Raw genomic sequence first — 21,431 nt, forward strand, 5'->3', positions numbered from 1 at the left:
CTCCATTTTCATACATACCTTCCTCTATAGATAAACTTCATGGGCTCCACAGCAAGAGCAGTTGCGATGATGTCATCAGCGTTGTGTTTCCGTCCCCCGACCTGCATCAGTCCTTCCAGCGTACCTGAGACGAAGACCATCCCACCCGGACCCACAAACCCCAGCAGACCCGACCTCACGAACACACACTCGCTGACCAAACCACCGTCACATGCCACTGGACACACCTGTACCAGAGAGACACATATTTACCAAAATGTTATCATAAAAAAATAAAGAAAAAAAAATAAAGAAAAAAGATCACACCATCTTAAAGTGGTCAGTCTGGTTATTGGAACATTGCTAGCTTTTTGTTGGTCCAAGCTGGTCTATAAGCCCCAACAATCTTGTCCAAGATAGACTACCATGTTGAAAACGGGTACACCAGCTGGTAGTCGAGGTAATTAACTAACTAGACCAGCTTGAACCAACTAATTACTATAAATGACTAGAAACAACAGGAAATGACATGTATCACACTTGAATGCTATTTGAATTTGGATATTTGAATGCCATTTGCTTTTAGGATAAAAAAGTCTGGCAAATTCATTCATGTAGAGACCGTGTAAAACTAGCTACAGATCCTGCAAAGTTTAACTCTACCACATAAGATAAAGATGTTTTACACTACTGTTCGACAAGATTTTTTCAAATGTTTTTGAAAGTAGCATCTAAATACAGTATATATTCAATACAGTAAAAAGTATTGTGATTGATTACTCTTAAAAATAACTTTTTTCTATTTGAAAATATTTTAAAATGTAATTTATTCCCGTGAAGCTGAATTTTTAGCATTACTCGTGTCTTTAGTGTCACATGATCCTTCAGATATCACTCTAAAATGCTGATTTGCTGCTCAAGAAACATTTCTTATTACTATCAATGTTTAAAAAAAACAGTTGTGCTGCTTAATATTTTTGTGGATACCATGATATATTGTTTCAGGATTATTTTAATAGCAAAAGAATAGCATTTATTTGAAATAGAAATCTCTTGTAAACATGATAAATGTCTTTACTGTCACTTTGATCAAATGAATGCATCCTTGCGGAATAAAATAATTAATTTCTTCTTCATTTCTAATAAAATGAATGCTCTGCCCCCAATGATATTTATATATTAACATAGTGAAATATAGTGTATTCTCACACCTCAAATGTGTTCTTGCTCATTCCTGTAAGCCCATAATATGACGTTCCTGTGGCAACAGACGACACGCAGATCTCTCCAATCTCATCGGTTTTACACAGCTGAGGAACGCCCTCCAGTTTAACAACGCACACCAACGCTGAGAGAGACGGAGAAAAGTCAGTTTTACAAGAACCATAAAGTCGTTTGATGAGGTCTGTGGTCACATGAGGAAAACAGCGCTGAACTGCTCTAGGCTGGTTTATGAGGTTGATGTTGGAACTGAATCTAAATGATTTTTGGGGATGTTCATTCGTTCATGTTCTCGTAATCTCTGTACCTCCTGACATGGCTGTGCCCACATCCTGTAGGGTGAGGACTGACAGCTTCTCTCCTGTGTCCACTCGAATGACCCCGTGACTCAGATTCGTCATACTCAGGACCCCTCGGCCTGCTGGCTTAGAGCTGCCCTCCTGAGGCCTGACAGAAAACACATGCATACAAACAAATGAAAGAATAAACATGTCCATATGTTTCACTACTTGAGTATTATGTTACCATAGACACAATATTTTCCAGATTTCATAAACAATATGGAATTGTGTGGTTTGGCTTCCTGGAGCTACAAAAGCTCTACAAGCTGTCTTAAAGAAAGGTTTGTGCAAGTATTACCATTGTTTAGTTTTAGCACCAGATTCTTGATTCATCTGCACCCACGAAAATCTCATTGAATGCATCACCAAAAAAATGTGTAACACATGGCATTCAACTATTTCAACTATAACATAGTTGTCACTTGATCCTTCAGAAATCATTCTGATATGCTGATTTTGTGATGAAAAAACATTTATTACTGTTATCAAAGTTGAAAACTGTTGTGCTGCTTAATATTTTTGTAGAAACCATAATAAAAAAAAAAAAGATTTTTTGATGAATAGAAAGTAAACAAACAACATAAAAAATGTGCTTACAATCAATGTAATGCATCCTTGCTAAATAAAAGTATTAATTTCTTTCTTTCTTTTTAAATGGTACTAACCCCAAACTTTTGACCGGTAGACTACAACGCAAAAAAATTCCTAAAATGACAGATGAGCTTAAAATGACATATCTTCACTGTCCTTTTTTTTGACAACTTTAAATAAACCAAAATGCATCGTGGCACACAGTCAGGGTGTGCAGGTCTTTACTACGGACAAATTTCCACATCACTATAAAGGGCCGTACACAGTCAGACCAAGGACCATAACTATAACAATAAAGATATAGTTCTAAAAAAGAATAGCACAGTCCACACCACAACTATAACGTTAACGACACAAAGAACGATATCGTTGGAATCACTTTCAGAACGATTTTTTTCCAGTTAATGAAGGATAAAAACAATGACAGCTAATCCATAATGCTTTAAAAAGCTTGAGCATTTAAAGTGGCAAATGACATAAATGGAGAGACGACATAACCCGTAACTTAGAATAAACAGAACGATATTGTGCGTCGGACTGGACACTAACTATATTATATATAATAACTATATAATAACTATATTATCGTTCTTGGTGTGAACAGGCCTTAATAAACGCTTCAAGGGACATTCAACAGTTCTGTTAGAGAGATTTAAGATATCCGGGATCACATTTTGTATATTCCATTTTGCACTTTGGGTAGTATCCGATTTCAGGTTTACCAGCGTCTAAATGGCACACATAAAAGTGAAGAGTGGCTGATAACTTTACACGTCGGTCAGGCGGACCTTTTTTGTTTATTCAGGCAATTCTTAGTAATGTGAACCAGACTTTATGGCGATATTGAAAAGTCTGGCTACGTGAGAGTAATATCCGTCTGCATGTAAGATAACAGTATTTAAACTTAGACCACACACAAACACAATTAAATGTATTTGAGTGAAGTGAAAACTGCTCGGTTCTTAATCAAATGTAGGGCAAATGTAGTCAGATGTATTTCTTAATAGTTCTATGCGTCTGTGTGCATGAATGTGCGTAGGCCTGGTTATGTTGTTTGTAATGAGTGACCACAAAAGACAAAACCTCCCATTTTAATGTGTTTAAACTGAAAACAGATTCCTGAGCACAAGAATGACGTTTGCACGTGTGCCTCCAGGACAAAGAGAGTGTGAGTACTATATTTATACCTCCTCAGAGCTACAGTTAGGGCCTCGGGGGAGCCAGCACACGGGCATATGACCTCTGACCTCAAGCCCATGTTCTGGAACACGTTTAGGAATGCATCACAGGAGGATATGGACCCTGGGAAAAGAAAGAAAGAGAGAATTACTGTATACACTTAACGTAAAGGCTTGATTCACAAAGTAACACACTCACAGGCTCTGATTCAGCACTAACACACTCAAGTGGGTTTGATTCATTGTTAACACACTCACAGGGGTTTGATCCATCAGCGATCAGCAGCATTCTCAGTGAGCTCATGTTGGTGTCAGACTGCTCTTTGTGGGACATTAGAGCCCAGTGAAGATCTCTACTCTTTACACATGCCACCTTAGCTGCACACACATGGAAGGAAACTAATTATTGATTAAGAATGATTATGTGTGACACTATGTGTGCATTTGTGTTATATAGCAGACCTCGCTTTTGATACTGTACATGATCTTTAAACATGTAGGAGATGGGAAAACTCTCCAAAAAGCAGAGACCAAAAGTCAGCACATCTGATGAATGAGTACTGTGTGTGTGTGTGCGTGCATGTACCTTTGTACTGACAGACTTTCTGGATCCAGGACAGAGGATTCACCTTCATAAGTGCATATGGAACACTGACCACATGTAACATATTCAACACACTCTACAGAGAGAAAAGGTAGAGAAATCACTTTTTCAGAAAAAAAAAAAGTGTAGTGTAGGATACAAAAATCATCTGCTAAATGACAACATGCAATCAGTGATATTACCGCTTGAACACTGTGCCAAAGGCCGATGCCTTTCTTAAAGTCCAACACATTCACCACAGTCTCAGCTGAAACACACCAACACAAACCACTTAGAAATAAACTCATACAGGTTTGGAACAACATGAGGCTGAGTAAATGATGAAATATTTCTGCTGATGTCCCTTTAATAATTAGAATTGTGTGATATTTGTGTGCTTCTAAGTGTGTGTAATTGTGTTTTGTACATGTAGCTGTGTGTATCTTACCCTCGCTGTATCCGCAGGTATGCGTAAGTGTTTGGCAGTGTTTGAGCATTGCCATCCTTGTCACAGTTATTCCCAACACACTCCCATCCTTACAGGTCTTATACTGTCAATCAACCACAAAACACAGCCACTCTCATTATAAATGCAATGAGATCATTGCATTGCCAATGAACTACAAATCACGCCAAATCATGTGTGTGTTTATGTCACAAGCTTCAAATCAGAAATAATTTTTTGACATGCGCACACTGCACGTATATACAGAGTTTCCCACTGTTTGCGCATACTTTTCTCCTAAATTGCATTTTTTCTTTGTTTTAAAGATTTCGGGTCTAAATTAGGAGACGCCGAGCACATGAACCGTTGTGCCTTGCAACTTATATTAATAATGCGGTTAAAACACCCATTTCAAAACAAGGCGTCTGTGGATGAGAGTCCAAAACAAGGAATAGTGATGAGACGAAGAGTGGAAGGAGAATTTTTAGAATGACACGACCCTTCATTCAACAACACCAACAGCTTGTTCCTCGCGTTATACGTCATTACGCCATTTCTACGTCATTGCACAAGTGCAGTACTTTCCAGTTTTGCTTTTCAATCCGATCAAGTTTAAATGCTCTCTCGATCAGATTAGAAAAGGTTTAAAGGGTCATGAAACCCTGAACCAAATTTTCAGAGATTTTAACAGAGGTATGTGTGTTGAACACCATGGACAATATTAGCATCTGTTAGATTTAATAGTAGGGGGGAAATGGTTAAATCTGAGCTTTTTTCCGCTATTTTCGTCTTCCGGGTTTAAAATCTTCATCGTGTCCACGTCACAGCACTTGTAGTCCTTTGATGACTCAACTCAGTCTCATTAATAATTATGAGACACCGATTTCATATCCGATGAGAAGACACTGTCTCTTAATTATTCATGACACCACGTGGATCTTTCCAATGACAGACATGTCAAACTGTGATATCGCGTAATAGATGAGAGAGGCAATCACGGGACGCAAGTGTTTGTTTTCGTGGTGCAAAAATTCCAGTGAGTTACATATCTTTCTCTGCGATGCTGCCAGGGCTAGACTCTGGCTCCGGGTGGTTGGTTGGCCATCAACCACATACACATCTAAACTATGTGTGTGTAGCAAGCATTTTTATCGAGAGAGCTTCGTGAACTGGAGAATGGAGGACTTCGGCCTTGTTCACCAATGCAGGTTGCGTCTTGCGAGTGATGCGGTACCAGTCCGATGAGTTTTCTATCCCTCAGAGCAGAGGTGTGTGTGTGTGTGTGTGTGTGTGTGTGTGTGTGTGTGTGTGTGTGCGTGCATGCGTGTGTGTGTCTGTCTGAAATGTAACCCTGACCGTTTTGTTTGGCAAAATGGTCACTGTCCATCTTTATTATGGGGTTCAGGGGGCGCATAGATCCAGGCTATGTACGGAACGTTTTTTTTTAAAGCGGAAAATTTATTATTTTCAAATATAGGCTTATGCATTTATACATAAGTTACACCCCCCCTCCCCCCGCCCTCCCTCCCCTCTCCCCTGCCGTGCCACACCACACCCACTCCCCTCCCTTCTTATCAAAGCCAACCACGCCCATTTAAGTTGCATTTTTCAAAAAGATTGTGAGCTAGACTGGAGTAGAAAGAGGGGGGTTTCATGACCCTTTAATCCACCCCTTACAATCCAATTAAATTTTTTATCGGATTTGGACAATTCATACCGATTGACTTGGTTACATATGTGACCCTGGACCACAAAACCAGTCACATGGGTTGGGATGGGACTGATATTTATATATCACATGAAAGCTGAATAAATAAGCTTTCCGTTGATGTATGGTTTGTTAGGATATGACAATATTTGGTCGAGATACAACTATTTTAAAATCTGGAATCTGAGGGTAAAAAAAGCCTTTAAAGTTGTCCATTTATGTTTGCGATTTTGCTGCATTCACTCACAAAAATAAATGTTTTATATATTTGCGGTAGGAAATTTACTAAACATCTTCATGGAACATGATCTTTACTTAATATCCTAATGATTTTTGGTATAAAAGGAAAATCAATAATTTTGACCCATACAATGTATTGTTGGCTATTGCCACAAATATACCCGTGCGACTTGTGACTGGTTTTGTAATGGGGTTAGTTGTAAGTTGTCTTTGTTGTAGTTGTTGATTATTATGGTCTATGTAAATGCATGCAGTGTCACACGATCCTTTAAAAATCATTCTAATATGCTGATTTGGTGCTCAAGTAAAATTTCTTATTATTATCAAAGTTGAAAAAAGTTGTGCTGCTGAATATTTTTTGGGAAAAAAATGTTTGTGATACTTTTTTTCAGGATTCTTTGATGAATAGAAAATTCAGAAATATGGCCATAAATAAAACATGATATTAAATCAAAATCACATGGTATGTTACCTCTATGTACGCTGTGTCATTGTTAGCGTCTTTTATGAGAGGAAACCACTCTCGTGGGGGTTTAGATAAATGTTTTGTGTCAGTCAGCACCCAGAGCAACTTTGGCCAGCCTGAACACACACACACACACAAAAACTGGTAAGGATAAAAACACATATATCTATAATACATAATGTTCCTCTATGAAGAATTGTGTGCAGGAGGTTCTAACAAATAAAATGATGTCTCTGACCTTTGAACTGCATGACATCACCACTAGCACTCTTGGGAAGACCTTTATGACATGCATCGCTGGTCAACGCCACGGCAACCCCACAGCTACCCAACAGGAAACCAATTTGTTGACTACCAGCATCCTTTGAGGGAAGAGAGCAGGAGGACACAAAAAGTTATTTTGGTGTTATTTTGGTTAATTATGACTCATTATTAAATCTTCTGAATATGTGCAGTCCTGCTAGGCCTAACCTGTATTATTGCTGGACATTTTTTTGCAGTAAAAATTACCTTCTTTGTAAGTGGTACTTCAATTGGGACAGGAACAACTTCAGCCAAGAGACAGCCATAAAACGCCACCATGAATGCTGCTGGGTCATTGTTGGGGTAAACCAAAGCTACCTACAGTAACACACACACAGTCTTCATTTTTCACCGGTTCTTGAATACATGTCTGTATTAATGTCTATATCTGAATACTATCTTTAAAATGTTACATGTTAAGATTATACACTACTGTTCAAAAGTTTGGGGTCAGTACATTTTTTTATTTTTATGTTATTTTTATGTTATAAAAACTTGAAGTTTCTTATGCTCACCAAGGCAGCATTTATTTGACAGAAACAAATAAAATTTCATTTTTTTAAATGTTATTTTTTTCTCTGTCGTTTTTCATTACTCCAGTCTTAAGTGGCACATGATCCTTCAGAAATCATTCCAACATGATGATTTGGTGCTCAAGAAACATTTCTTATTATTATCAATGTTGAAAAAGAAGTTGTAATGCCTAATATTTTTGTGGAAAAAATGTGTGGGATATTTTTTTCAGGATTCTCTAATGAATAGAAAATCTAAAATAACAGCATTTCCTAGAGAGATATATTTTATAACTAGGGCTGTGAAACGATTAATCGCATCCAAAATAAAAGTTTGTGTTCACATAATAAATGTGTGTGTGTATTTATATTATTCTGTATCTATATTTATATTATTTTGTATATATAAATACACACACGTGCATGTATATATTTAAGTTTTTTTTTAAATTATATATAAAATATTTATATATAATATAAATTATATATAAATCTATATACAGTATACATGGATATATTTCTTCAATATATACAAGCATGTGTGTATTTATATATATAAAATAATTATACACAGTACACACACATTTATTATGTAAACACAAACTTTTATTTTGGATGCGATTAATCGCGATTAATCGTTTAACAGCCCTATTTATAACTTTTTAAAATGTCTTTAAAAAGTCACTGTCACTTTTCAATCCAATAGAGCATGTTTGGGATGTGGTGGAACGGGAGATTCTCATCATGGATGTGCAGCCGACAAATCTGCAGCAACTGTGTGATGCTATCATGTCAATATGGACCAAAATCTCTGAGGAATGTTTTCAGCACCTTGTTGAATCAATGCCACAAAGAATTAAGGCAGTTCTGAAGACAAAATGGGGTCCAAGCCGGTACTAGCAAGGTATACATAATAAAGTGGCCGGTGAGTGTATAAGACAAAGCATAAATACAAACTAACCACTCACTTACCCTGTCTCCAGTGTGGATGATTGGTTCTTGTTTGGTTCCCAGTTTGTGCAGCAGGGTATAGGCCAACTTCAAACTTCTGGACCAGAGCTTACCTACGAACATATAAACAAAGAGATATAAACATGCATCCACAACCAAACAGAATTAAACCAAATGAATGCCTATGAATACATATGTGTGTGTAGTGTACCATATGTAAGCGTGTATGGTTGTTTGGCATTGCTGTGTGTAGTGGTCAAACAGGGGGCTTTGGGTGCAATGGCTCCCCAGCGCAGAAGGGCCGCTTCCAGGGAGGAGGGGCAGTTCTTGAGTCCGACGAGATCTTCTCCTTGTAAGGGAGTTGACTCCGCCCCCTCTGGGCGTGGCAGAGAGGGATCAGGCTGCTGCACTGCACATGCCAAATGTTCAGATAAGGTTAGCAAAGCATTTGCATGAAGATGAGACCCATGTTTACCTTAAAAATTCGTCTTCCATAATGAGATCATCATGACATCAAGACAACACAAGTGTGAGTAAATGGTGACAGGATTTTAATTTTACTGTGAACTTTCCCTTTAAGCACTTCACCTGGATCTCAGCAAAAATAGCTAGATCAAATGAACTCGTTCTGTGCAGGGTGTGGAGCGTTTAATCTGAGAGTAATGAATTTCAAGACCTTTGACCTATGTAACTATGGAAGTGTAAGAAGCGTTTCTGTGAACTGGTCCAGGGTGGGTATTCAAACATCTATATTTATAATCATAATAATTACATTTACAGTTATATTCATCTTTAAATTCAAACAATTAGGCACAAAGATAGTGGAAACATTTTAACCTTCAAGAAGTTCTTCAAAGTCCTCCACAAAGAATTCTCTCAGGGGTCTTCGCCTGGGTCGCTTCAGTGTATTTACCAGCTGCTGGATCTTTGCCGACACACGGCTACTGACAGGCACACCTACATTTATGCATATTTGCAATTACACTACAAATACAAATTCTCACAATGATGAGAATGAGAAAACACATGTTGAACACATAATATTTGTTTTGTCATTTAAAATTAGTTTGACTCCATGCACACAGAATAAAGTTGACAAATACAAAAAGATACCAAACTTGATCAGTTCAGAATAAATACACATTTAAAAAACAGACCCTTGGACACACACACATACACTCACCATCTCCTGTCTCCATCAGCTCAGCATTGCCATATTTGGGCGGGGGCCTGGTTATCATGGCGACCAGTGGGCGTTGAAAAAAAATGGGGGCGGGGTCTGCCATGTAGCTGGTGATGTCAGGAGGGGCCGACAGACTGTCTGCAGTACACAAACAAACAGGTTAACTCATCAGCACAGTAAAATACAGCATAACAAACCATTTACCCCAATAAATGTGATGGTCTATTATCAGTGAAATGCAAAAGTGCATGCAGATAAAACAAAGGTGTATACATATCAAACAGTGCTGTGGAGGAAAAGCTTTTAACTAGAATCAAAGGCCATTATTGACATTGATATATAATATGTTGATAAAATACACAAGTGGACCCAAATGTAAATGCACACACACCAAATTGAACCCTTGTGTGCTGTCATCTTAAAGGGATAGTTCACACAAAAATGAAAATGCTGTCATCATTTACTTACCCTCATGTTGTTCCAAATCTGTATGACTTTACTCTTCTGTAGAACATAAATGAAGATATTCTGAAAAACATTGGGAACCAACCAAACAACATTGGAGCCAACGGCCTTGAGACATTTCTCAAACTATTTTATAGTCCACAGAAGAAAGTATGTCATACAGTTTTGGAACAACCTGAGTGAGTAAATAATGTCAGCATTTAATTATGTGTGAACTATCCCTTATATGCCAGACGAGTCTTTGGCCAAAAAGAATCATGAAATACTGACCCTCAGAATCCAGAGACGACCATGGGCGATCTGATTGGTAGTCATTGGAGTGCCTGCCAACTATTCCATTCTCAGCAGAAACACCCATTTCTCTTAAGCCCCGCCTTTTCAGAGACAGATGAGACATCGGGCCAACTGAGGGGAGACATTGAAGGAGAGAACAGAAGGCTAAATTATAGGATTCTATTGCTGATTGGCTGAAATTGGTTGGTCAAATTGAACAGATTGGCTAAATTGAGTTGAGCGCAAATATTTGATTGGTTGAACTTAGTTGTGCATGAGAAGCCAACTGGCGGTAGTGAGATGATCTTGATAAGTGAATGAAGTTTAAAAGAGACCCAGATCAAATCCAACAAAAAAATATTTATTTATTTATTTTATATGAATTGAGTTGAGCATGAGGAGCTGGTTGGCTTGTTTTTCCTGTCTATATGCATGCAACAATATTCAATCTGTGCCAGATATTGGTGAAAGCAAAATTGGAGTTTTTTTTTTCAATTTATCATATTAAATATTCTCAGTATCTGTGTTTATTTAATGCCATGTGAGTATATATGCATGCATTCTTACGGCCGTATGAGTGCATGTTGGTCTCTGCGAGTCGGGCAGCATTGGTAGAGCTGTTGCTGTGCGACGACGATGACGATGATGTTGAAGGTGAGCCATGGAGAGCTCTGCTGATCCAGGAGTCCACGCTGACACCCCCCGCCCTCCCCAGAGACCCCTCAGCGTCAGAGCCAGAGGACGAGTCTGCAGAGACACACAGAGAGAGAACAGTCTCACACATACTTACTTACCGCCGGCTCTCACACACACAAACACATGCACATCCACACACCTGGAGGTGTGTATGTGTCCATGGAGGTTTGACCGATGAGCGACCGCCGCTTGGATGGCAACAGCACAGCCATCTTTCTCTCACTGTGTTGCTCCAGCGCAGCCTGAACAGCTTCTGAGTGAACATCTGAGAGAGAGAGAGCGAGAGAGAGAGAGAGAGAGAGAGAGAGAGAGAGAGAGAGAGAGAGAGAGAGAGAGAGAGAGAGAGAGAGAGAGATACGTACATTTACAGCGCATCATGCTGAAAAGCTTCTTATGTTTATGTATGTGTGTGTGGAATAAAGTTCAGTAGAGTTGCTCTTTTTCTAGCCCGTTCTGAGATTTATTTAGGGAGATTATTTATTCAGTGGTTTATTCATATAGGAAATAATGTCACTGGCACAGATTACATCTAAACCCAACCACATGTTCTGCAATGCTGAAGATACATGACAACCTTCTAAAATGTATTTATTAAAAAAAAAAAAAAAAAAGTCTTGAAAGGTATTCATTATTCATTCATATTTATTTTGGGAATTTTATTTAGATTTTGATTGTTTATAAGGTTTTGTTTTAAAATATATAAAATAAACATAATATTTTTTTAACATACAGTTTGTATAATAAAAATACACGTACTTCAGTAACAGAAATTAATGTTTCCATTAAGGGGCAATATTGTTCCCTTAAATTGACTTTCAGGGTAATTTATACCTTTATAAAGGACAATTTAAATAGGACTATTTTTCTATATTAAAAAATATTTTTATAGGACAATATATATCATTATAAAGGACTATTTGTCAAACCTCATTGAATGTATGCATCACCTTTTATGTCAAATGCTTACATTTAATCAATAAATTAAATATGATTCTAATTTAATTTGATTAAAATTAGGAAATTGCAATTACAACTGCATAAGCAAATGTTAAATTGCTTAAAATGTTATGAGATTAATAATATTAAATATACATGTTTAATATAGAAATATACAAATTAAATTAACTTTTAAATATGAAACTAAAACCGCTGGTATTTGTTCAATCAACTGGTTCATTCAGGAACAGAGCAAGTCACTATCTTTATGAGAGAATAACTGAATCTTTCATTAGACCAATTTGTTAAAAAAATGTGGATTCATTCATTGATGAATGACAATATTGACAGCATTGTGTCTAAAATATAAGTCACTTAAAAATAACCTTGCTTATTGAACAGATGTTTAAAATCAATATAATTTTCAATTGCGCTTCTATTCATAAAAAAACAATCTCTTGCTCGTATGATATTGCTTAACTATATTATATGTTATTAACATTTAAAAAAATAACTAATTTAGGATCTTTTAATTCATTTTGGTGGCAATTTTGCCTCAAGAGTTAGCATTATGTCTCCTGGAAATCAGATTGTGTGTGTGTAAATCTGTGTCTTCTAGCTCACCTGAGCGGTAACGTTCATCCCTTGAGCCAGTGGACCGTCGCCGCTGGTAACGGGAGGATGAGGAAGACGATGAAGATGGTGTGACAAGGATGCGGCGTTCTGCCCCTACAGTAAACACAGAGGGACAACTGTAGCCAAAACACAATAAACACTAGGCTGCGGTGTAAAGTAAGGTATGTGTGTTACCTGGTGTTTGAGGTAGGTAAACTTGTAAAAGTTTGGATCTTTTCTTCTCGTAGCCCTTCTGTGTGATGTCACCTGAAAAAAAAAAAAGAGGTAACCATTAACCAAACTAAATTGCCATCACTGAAGCTTTTCATCAGGCACTGCAGTTCCTCGTGGACCTAGAATGCGGATAAAAATGCCCCCCAAGATGAATTTAAGATGGAGAGCCAATCAATCACTTCAGAAGTTAATTTTAGACACAACATGGATGGAGCATCAGCGAACCTCAGTCAACAAATGGGCTTGAGAGGGCGGCATTCAACAGAAAATGTCACTGTCTTGCACTAATTGGTGTCATCATCACAGAAGTTATTTCTGTCATATTTCAAAATAGCAGAGGAATATTTAAGAAGGCTTCGTGATTAATCGAAATAGAGCTACAACATGGCATAGTGTGATTATAAGCCACGGCTTGATGGTTAAAGGACAAGTTCGGTATTTTACACTTACAGCCCTGTTTTCAGATCGTTTCTGATGAAATAGAACGGTTAAGATTGAAATTTGGACACATGCTGCTATCCCGAGAATTTTCGGTTTCTCTGGTAGCAGTTTCTGCTTGACTCTGGTTGACTTGTATTGGATGTGCTGTGAGGTACGGTATTACAAAAACTATGATAAAGCCTGTTGAAAGCATCTTTTGCAACAATTTTTGTGTGAGCATATCAGTGAACACCCCTGACCACTCGGTGAGTTTCACGTCTTTGTAAACGAAAGTTTAATGCGTTTTAGGAAGGATTAGGAAGGATTCATCAGAAACGATCTGAAAACAGGGCTTTAAGTGTAAAATACCAAACTTGTCCTTTAAGGTTTGAACATGAAGATATTAAGATAGCCATAAATATAAATATTGCAATTTTTCAGTTGTACTGTAAAATACAATTATTATTATTATTATTATTATTATTATAAATACATAAATTAAATACAATTTTATAAAATTAAATACAATAAATAAAAACATTTTATGTGAAATATTACAATTTAATATTTTAATAGGTTTTATTTAGTAATAATACAAATTTAAAAAACGTTTTCTTGTTATATCACTTTTGTTATTATTATTATTATAATACTAATATAGTCTTATTGTATTTTAAATCACAACAACAATTGGCTTTTTTCTCCAAATAAAATCATGCAACCCTAAGAGATGCATTTATGTGACCAAGTGTACATGAAAAGTCTGATAGTAATATGATTATTCAAAAGGCAAGTCATGAAGTGTAACTTAATACCCCTATAGACCTCTGTGTGCAATGCAGCTGTATAACATTACATTATAATGTAATCTCAGAAAATCAACACAGAATACACAGCGGAACACAGAGTTACTGATAGAAGCGAAATGCTTCTCAAATTAATATTTGAAACTCTTGAGTCTTTTCCCTAATGACTCTGTGTTGACTGAGTTAGTGTGGCTGATGATGGATACAAGTAAACAAACACAAGTGTAAACACCCTGCGTGCCTGCATCCCAAAATAATATCACAAATGATATCCATGGCAACATAGGTGTGGTAGCCCCCCCAGAGACCCGCAGGAAATGAAGACATGGAGGCCCTGTTCTCATGAGATTCAGAGGGAGCGCGAGAGTGAGAGAGAAAATCTGAACTTTAAATACATCTCTGCATTTAATTTAATGAGAAGGTTTGATTGTACACAGACCTGGAGGGGAAAACCAGAAAACGTCACACCATAAACTGGGTTATTAGGTCAATCTGCACTGAGCTTTACATAATATACGTGCACAACGATAACATATGCATATACTAAAACCTGAGCAAACACACACACGCATAATCAAATCAAATCCAAGATAACATATGCAGTCTCATGAGTGCCTGCGCATACATACGCACAACTGAACACAAGCTCCGTGGCCACTCTATTAGATACGGCTGCTTGTCAAAGCAAACCAAACATGAGGCTTTTAATTCCATTTAGAAAGCATGCATATATCATCGCGACGCTTTAGTTACTTTCGGGTTATCGGATCATTAGAATTGCCACGTAATGGCATGTGATCTGAGCAAATGATTGTGGGAGGATTGTTGATGCAAGGTTTCTCAGAAACAGTTGACCTCGTGGGATTTACATGCTTGGGCTCAGAGAAAGCTGTGCGAATTTAGCCAGATCTGTGAGAGAAAACACCTTGTTAAACAGAGCTCAAAGCAGCCTGCATACGGCTCTCTTTAAAACACTGTTGCGCAAAAAGTGGGTCTTCTGAAATGCACCACATGTCAAAGATTAGAGCAGTAAAAGGTCCATGCAAGATGAGCCTTTGGAATCACTAAAACTGGGCAAATAAAGACTCGTCTAAACTCCTTGAGGAAAAATAAAGAGAAAATGGCTGACTATAGGCTTGTTTTCAAAAGTATTCCCATTGTTAGCTCGTCTGCATTTGGAGGGTGTTTGTCTTGGGCTGGGTATTTAAAGAAATGCTGCAAAAGGCTCAAGTGTGATTCTGTAGCCGGATCAGCCCGTAATACTGAATGTCCTCCAGTATTTTCTGATGTCAGGTTTGTATTTTTTACTCTTTATTTCTCAGCATTTGATGTTTTGTATTGATTATCTTTGAATTGATTATGTAATTGGCATGATGCATTTACCTGACTAATAATACATTGTTACATTTGAATTGATTATGACTTACTCTGAAATTATTAACTCTAGTAGATTATGTTCACAAATCTGTGTCAGGTTATAATAACAGACTAAAGTCCAGATTTGAGTGGAGCATAGAGCACAACGACTGCGATTTTAGAGATCCGGCTAACACTTGGCACTGGTTCAAGTGTACTTAGACTGTAAAGGCTAAAAACTAGGGAATTTCCATTTAGGACAACAGAATGTTGATTGAACAACCTAAAGGGTGAGCCTTACCTCGGTTTATTTGTAATGTTACTCTAGCTAAGTGTACATGGGAAACCATGGCATGACCAAACCAAGGCTACTTTTAGAGAAATAAATATTTGTTGGATTATATCTGTAGTAGTGCTAGTGACCTCTGACTAGAGAGGCGGCCATCTTCAGTCAATTACCTCTGTCTAGTGACCAAGACTGGGAAGTTTGTGGATCTGGATAAAAGAACGGCTAACGCGAGACCCTGAGCGACATTTGTATCTGAATGAACGAGTACAATAAGAGTAAATAGCTAAATATAAATAAAATGTCTAGATAAATTATTATATAAATGGTCAATAATCAATTGGCATTCTAACCAATTGGTAAACATCAGCAACTATGGTTTCTGCATTAAATTGATCAAATGTGACAGTAAGGACATGTATAATGTTACCAAAGATTTAGATTTTAAACAACTTTGAACTTTCTGTTCATCAACCCATACACTTACTTTATTATGGTTTCCACAAACATTAAATAGCACAACTATTTTCAACATTGATAATAATAAATAATATTTCTTAAGCGCCTCAAATAAGCAGAATGATCTCTGAAGGATCATGTGACACTGAAGACTGGAGTAATGATGCTGAAAATTCCCCTGTGCCATCACAGGAATAAATTAAATTTTAAAATATATTTAAATAGAAAATAGTTACTTTTAAATAATAATATTTCACAATATTACCTTTTTTTTTTTTTTACTTTTTTTTTTAGGTCAAATAAATACAGCCATGGTGAGCATAAGAGACTTTCAATTTAACTTAAGACTTTATAATCTTGGCAAATCTGAGCTTCTAAAGCTCTATAGACTCAAACTATTACTAGTATATAAACTACTACTAAATAATACTATTCATTTACAAATCAATCAGATATCACTTCTCTCCAGAACCCCCATGAACACCGAGAGCTGGAGCATGCACAAACATCACACTTGACTTGGATTTTCATTTGGCCCTAAGGAATGCTGCCAGCATCTTGCTAAATCCAGGTTATATTCAACATCTGGGTTGTTTGGGAAGAAAGAAGGTCCTCAGCTTGTAAAATCTGGTATACAGTCAAAGTTTCTGAACTGCTGTGTCCCGTCGGAGAGTTCGGCTTGCAGCAGTGATCAAGAAATGAATCATGAATGGCATGATAAAATCAGTTTTATCGTAATTTATAGTCATTCAAACTTTAACTGAAGGTGTGACAATCATCTGGACCTTCAACTCCTCAGATTATTGATAATAAAAAGTGTACAGATTGCTTCCTGATGTAGGTTCAGGGAAACTCTAGATATTGTGTCTGGGGTTTTTAACAAATTTATTAATCTGTATTAATAATGTAACTGAAAATGATGATTTGCCATAATCGCTTGTTTCAGCTCTAAAAAAAGATCAGTAATCATGTGAAATGATGCATGACGACCGTTAAGTAGACTTAAATCATATCATTGTGATAAACACTATTACATTTATTATTATTTTAATTATTTCAAACCAAAATGAACCCCAAATCCATTACATTTGAGGACTTCCTTAATTCATGAAATTGCATGATATTTCTGTCGTTCAGAAGATGACACCTCTGAACTTCGGTATCTGGCTGATGTTCTGCTTCTGCAGGTTTCTTGTTTAAAGATGTAAGACTAGCAGGTGAGAGCTTAACCACCCAAACTAATGCCAACGTCATAAACAGAATGATAAAACTGTATGTAGGTCACGTCTTACACAAACACACACACACACACACTGCTCTGACATCGCCTGAAGCTCTAAATGAATGCAAAAGCATGGAAATTAGGGGAGAACAAAATCCTTTAGAGAGACAGAGTATAAAATTCCTTCTAAAACAACAACATTAATGATTACATCAACTTTTATAAAACTCCCATTAATAATAGCAATAATCAAAGAGAAATGGCTGATCTCTTTGAGGCAGTAAGCTGTACGCGTGTGTGCATGTGTGTGTGTGTGTGTGTATAGAGAGAGAGAGAGAGAGAGAGAGAGAGAGAGAGAGAGAGAGAGAGAGAGAGAGAGAGAGAGAGAAAATGAATAAAAATAGCATCATGACAGGCTTTTGGACAGCTGCAGTTGTGGAAAGAGTAACTTCCCATGACAACCCCCCAATAAACACACACACATATCAAGTATTAAAGGTTATGCATCTAGTTGTTCACTTAATAAACATTACAAACGGACACTCATAGAGCTCATTTACATACAACAAAAAATATTTTTGGAAAGAACTGTAAAACATGTTAATTTGTGCCATTTCTACATTTTTATTAACTTAGTGAATGTAGACTTGAATGTTCAAGAACGTTTCCCAACCAGGGTTTCCCAAACTTGAGTTGATAAAAAGTCATAAAAATGTAAAACTTAAATACATGATTTCAAAATAAAACACTTGCTAAACAATTTAACTATTTTTTTTTTGTATAACTTCAAGTGGTGTGACCATTAACCGACATCAGAGAACCATTTACATGAATCAATGTGCTGTAAATGACCTAAATATTTTAGACCAAAGGGGTTTGGCTGACAAAAAAAAATAAAAAGTTTGTGAATCCCTGACCTGGACAAGACTCGCATCTCTTCTAAAGATGAATGAAAAGCAGCTTCTCTCAGCCAAACAGACCTGCTTAACACTGACCAGTCCATCTGCTATACCGGCCATAGAAACTACAGTACAACACACCCTGTTTGCCGGCACCTCAACATTCACAGAGTCTGCGCACAGTACACTACAACATTCAACATTCAAATTCATGGGATTTTCTTACCAAAAATGGCTAGTAGGTAGATACTGTAATTACTGAATCAGGCAGCAAAAAACATATTCAAAACAAAACACTACACCAGGAAAACATTAAAGCATTATACAACAGATCCAAACAAAGACAGGTTGAGCTACAAAATCTAGTTTTAGGCTTCAAACTGCCTTGGGCTGCAACACAGAATGACTTTGTTTGTGGTACAAGTAGACAGTTGATTATGAAAGCAGGAAAGGTAAGGGCGAAGGGCTTACTGATAGTTCAGTTACTCACCATCGTGTTCCAAACCTGTATTTTTCCTGTATTTATCCTGGCTCTTCTTTTAAATATAAGGAAGGTGAATGGGACTAGGGCTGTTAAGCTTCAAAATGACAATAAAAGTGACCCATTCAACTCATGCACTATATTGCAAGTTTTTTAAAGCCATACGGTGGTTTTGTGTGAGGAACAGACAGAAATAATTATTATTATTCATTGAAAATCTTGAATCTCCACTATTGCTTTTGCTGGTACATTCATGAGAGAAATAACAATGTCTGATTCTTATTTATTTTTTATAATCAGATCTGTCCAGTTCACAAAATAACACTAAATTATTCATTTTGATTAAATCATGATTTTCTTCTCGAGTAGTCAAGTTCACTGACAGTTCTTTCTCAGTGATTAATTCCAGTCGCAACAGTTAACAGCCCACTGGAGGGTAAGATGTCAGTAAATTACTTGAATTTAAGTCCTTCATCATTTACTGTAGTACCATACAGCTTCAGAAGATAGGAATATGCTTTTTGTGATACTTTTAAGTGGTTTTGCCTCCCTCTTGAAAGCCCCATTTTGCAGTCATTGTTATTACAAAGTAAAGTCATACAGGTCTGGAACGATTTCTCTTGGGGTGATGAAAAATCACTATAAACTAGGTGAACTGCATAATCTCTGGGCCTCTAACAATGTTCTGAGAATATGACCTACCTGCTCAGGATGACCTTCCATTGGGCCTAGTTCAAACTGTCATGTTTACTAGAACAACATGGGTAGCACAGAAACTAACCCTTAAGCCTAAAAATGACCAACTGTAATTGAAAAATAATAATTGCTTTCAAACCGGTTTCCCTACCATCCATTGTTCGGTCAAACGGGTAGTCCTCCCCCAAACTCGTGCCATTGGTTGAGCTAATGCTGCTAAATCAGGCCACTCAGACGAGGAGTAATGTTTTGAGAGAACCGTTGAGTTTACACTCTTCAGCAAGTAAACCCACAAATGGTTTACTTAAGGTTTCTGCACATTCAACTGAGAAAGTATTAATGAAAAATCAAAAAATTACACTTCACATTTAAAGGGTTGGTTCACTCAAAAATGAAAATTATTTCATAATTTATTTATCCCTATGTAACTCCAAACCTGTACGAATATCTTCCGTGGAACAAAAAGGCTTTGAAGAATGATCATGCTGCTCTTTTCCATACAATAAATGTGACTGGCTCTCAAGCTCCAAAAATTACAAAAAAGCACTATTAAAAGCATAATAAAAGTTAGGGATGCACGATATATCGGCTACCATATCGGTATAGGCCGATACATGTTAATTTTTGATGTTATCGTTATCGACCCGATGAGAAAATGTGGCCAATATATCCAAGTCGAAAAATAATGGATTATTTCCTTCAGCTGAGACACTTCAGATGCGCACTGTTCACCATGATGGTTTTGAATTGCTTTAAATATGATTGGAACCACTTCAAGAAAAGGAAAATACAAATAAGTGCAACATGCAAGTCTGTCATATAGGCTACATAAAATTATAATTAGAACATTATAATTGTGTGGTTGGGAGTTGGGAGTCTCCCAACTTGGGACATGCCTTTTAATGGTGGTGAGATGTTTGTTTTTGTAATCATCAGGCTCTCTAAAAATTGGGATTTCAATTTATCGGCCAATATATCAGTTATCGGCTTTCAAATAAAAAAATCAGCCAAAAGTTCTGTATCAGTGCATCCCTAATAAAAGTAGTCAATATTAGCCTACTTGTGCACTATATTCTAAGTCTTCTGAAGCCATACTATAGCTTTGTGTGAGAAACGGGCGTATGAAAAGAAACATTTAACATTTTCATTTGTGTTTTCATTCGAGACGTGAAAGAGATGACCATTTTCATTTTTGGGTGAGCATTTATCATTAATGTACAATAACTCCACAACATCTGACCTAAAAACGAAACACTAATCACCAACAACTGATCCATTGTATATAGTTGAATTTAAAGTGTTGAAATGCTGTCTATAATGTACATTTTCTAGACATGCACTGATCAACCAGCCAAGGAACAAAATCAGCTGATTTTCCATACTCAGACTGGACAGGTGACAGGCCGCTCAGTCTTACGTCTTTCCAACTCTCTGTCCTCTCACTCACTCACTCACTCATCTCATTCGCTCCGGTTAAAGAGTGCTTTTATTGCGCATAATGTTACAAATTTCACGCTCACACCAAAAGCGCACGCACCACATCTATATACGCACAAGCCGATTCTCAAACAGCTTGTGACTCACAAGTACCTAAATGAGTGGCTTACTGCACTTAAACGGTCAAATACACACCAAATTATGTCAAAATTACCATCTTGACAAGTATTCTGTTAAACGCAGTCCGTTTCGGGAATGTTAAATAGTTGAGAAAGATAACGCATGTTGTGTAACAGTATATTGGATCCGTGCATAAACTCTTAAAGTGACAGCAGTCTAATATTCCTGCTGCGGTCTGTCATGTTAATAAAAAAACAAAATCACTCTGCTCTTGACTGAATAACTTTTGTAACTTTAATTGTAAACATTAATCTGCCCTTATTTTTTTA

The 21,431-nt window shown here is 36.9% G+C and overlaps 1 protein-coding gene across 2 annotated transcripts in view; it reads right to left on the bottom strand.

Moving 5' to 3' along the window:
- The window catches only part of dip2cb (disco-interacting protein 2 homolog Cb), a 37,408-nt gene that overhangs the window by 12,546 nt on the left and 3,431 nt on the right, over positions 1 to 21,431 (bottom strand). For both annotated transcript variants that reach the window (XM_079613649.1, XM_079613650.1), the window contains exons 2-21: positions 12,882 to 12,953; positions 12,696 to 12,800; positions 11,275 to 11,400; positions 11,007 to 11,186; positions 10,437 to 10,571; positions 9,702 to 9,839; positions 9,356 to 9,475; positions 8,730 to 8,927; positions 8,540 to 8,631; positions 7,263 to 7,373; positions 6,991 to 7,114; positions 6,759 to 6,868; positions 4,342 to 4,444; positions 4,097 to 4,161; positions 3,897 to 3,990; positions 3,569 to 3,688; positions 3,320 to 3,434; positions 1,508 to 1,647; positions 1,191 to 1,327; positions 19 to 227 (exon numbers count right to left, since the gene is read on the bottom strand). In XM_079613649.1, the coding sequence (XP_079469775.1) occupies positions 19 to 227; positions 1,191 to 1,327; positions 1,508 to 1,647; positions 3,320 to 3,434; positions 3,569 to 3,688; positions 3,897 to 3,990; positions 4,097 to 4,161; positions 4,342 to 4,444; positions 6,759 to 6,868; positions 6,991 to 7,114; positions 7,263 to 7,373; positions 8,540 to 8,631; positions 8,730 to 8,927; positions 9,356 to 9,475; positions 9,702 to 9,839; positions 10,437 to 10,571; positions 11,007 to 11,186; positions 11,275 to 11,400; positions 12,696 to 12,800; positions 12,882 to 12,953 (2,494 nt within the window). The remainder of the gene's footprint in view (positions 1 to 18; positions 228 to 1,190; positions 1,328 to 1,507; positions 1,648 to 3,319; positions 3,435 to 3,568; positions 3,689 to 3,896; positions 3,991 to 4,096; positions 4,162 to 4,341; positions 4,445 to 6,758; positions 6,869 to 6,990; positions 7,115 to 7,262; positions 7,374 to 8,539; positions 8,632 to 8,729; positions 8,928 to 9,355; positions 9,476 to 9,701; positions 9,840 to 10,436; positions 10,572 to 11,006; positions 11,187 to 11,274; positions 11,401 to 12,695; positions 12,801 to 12,881; positions 12,954 to 21,431) is intronic.

Source organism: Phoxinus phoxinus (genome assembly GCF_949152265.1).
Source record: "Phoxinus phoxinus genome assembly, chromosome: 5".
NCBI classification, from domain to species: domain Eukaryota; kingdom Metazoa; phylum Chordata; class Actinopteri; order Cypriniformes; family Leuciscidae; genus Phoxinus; species Phoxinus phoxinus.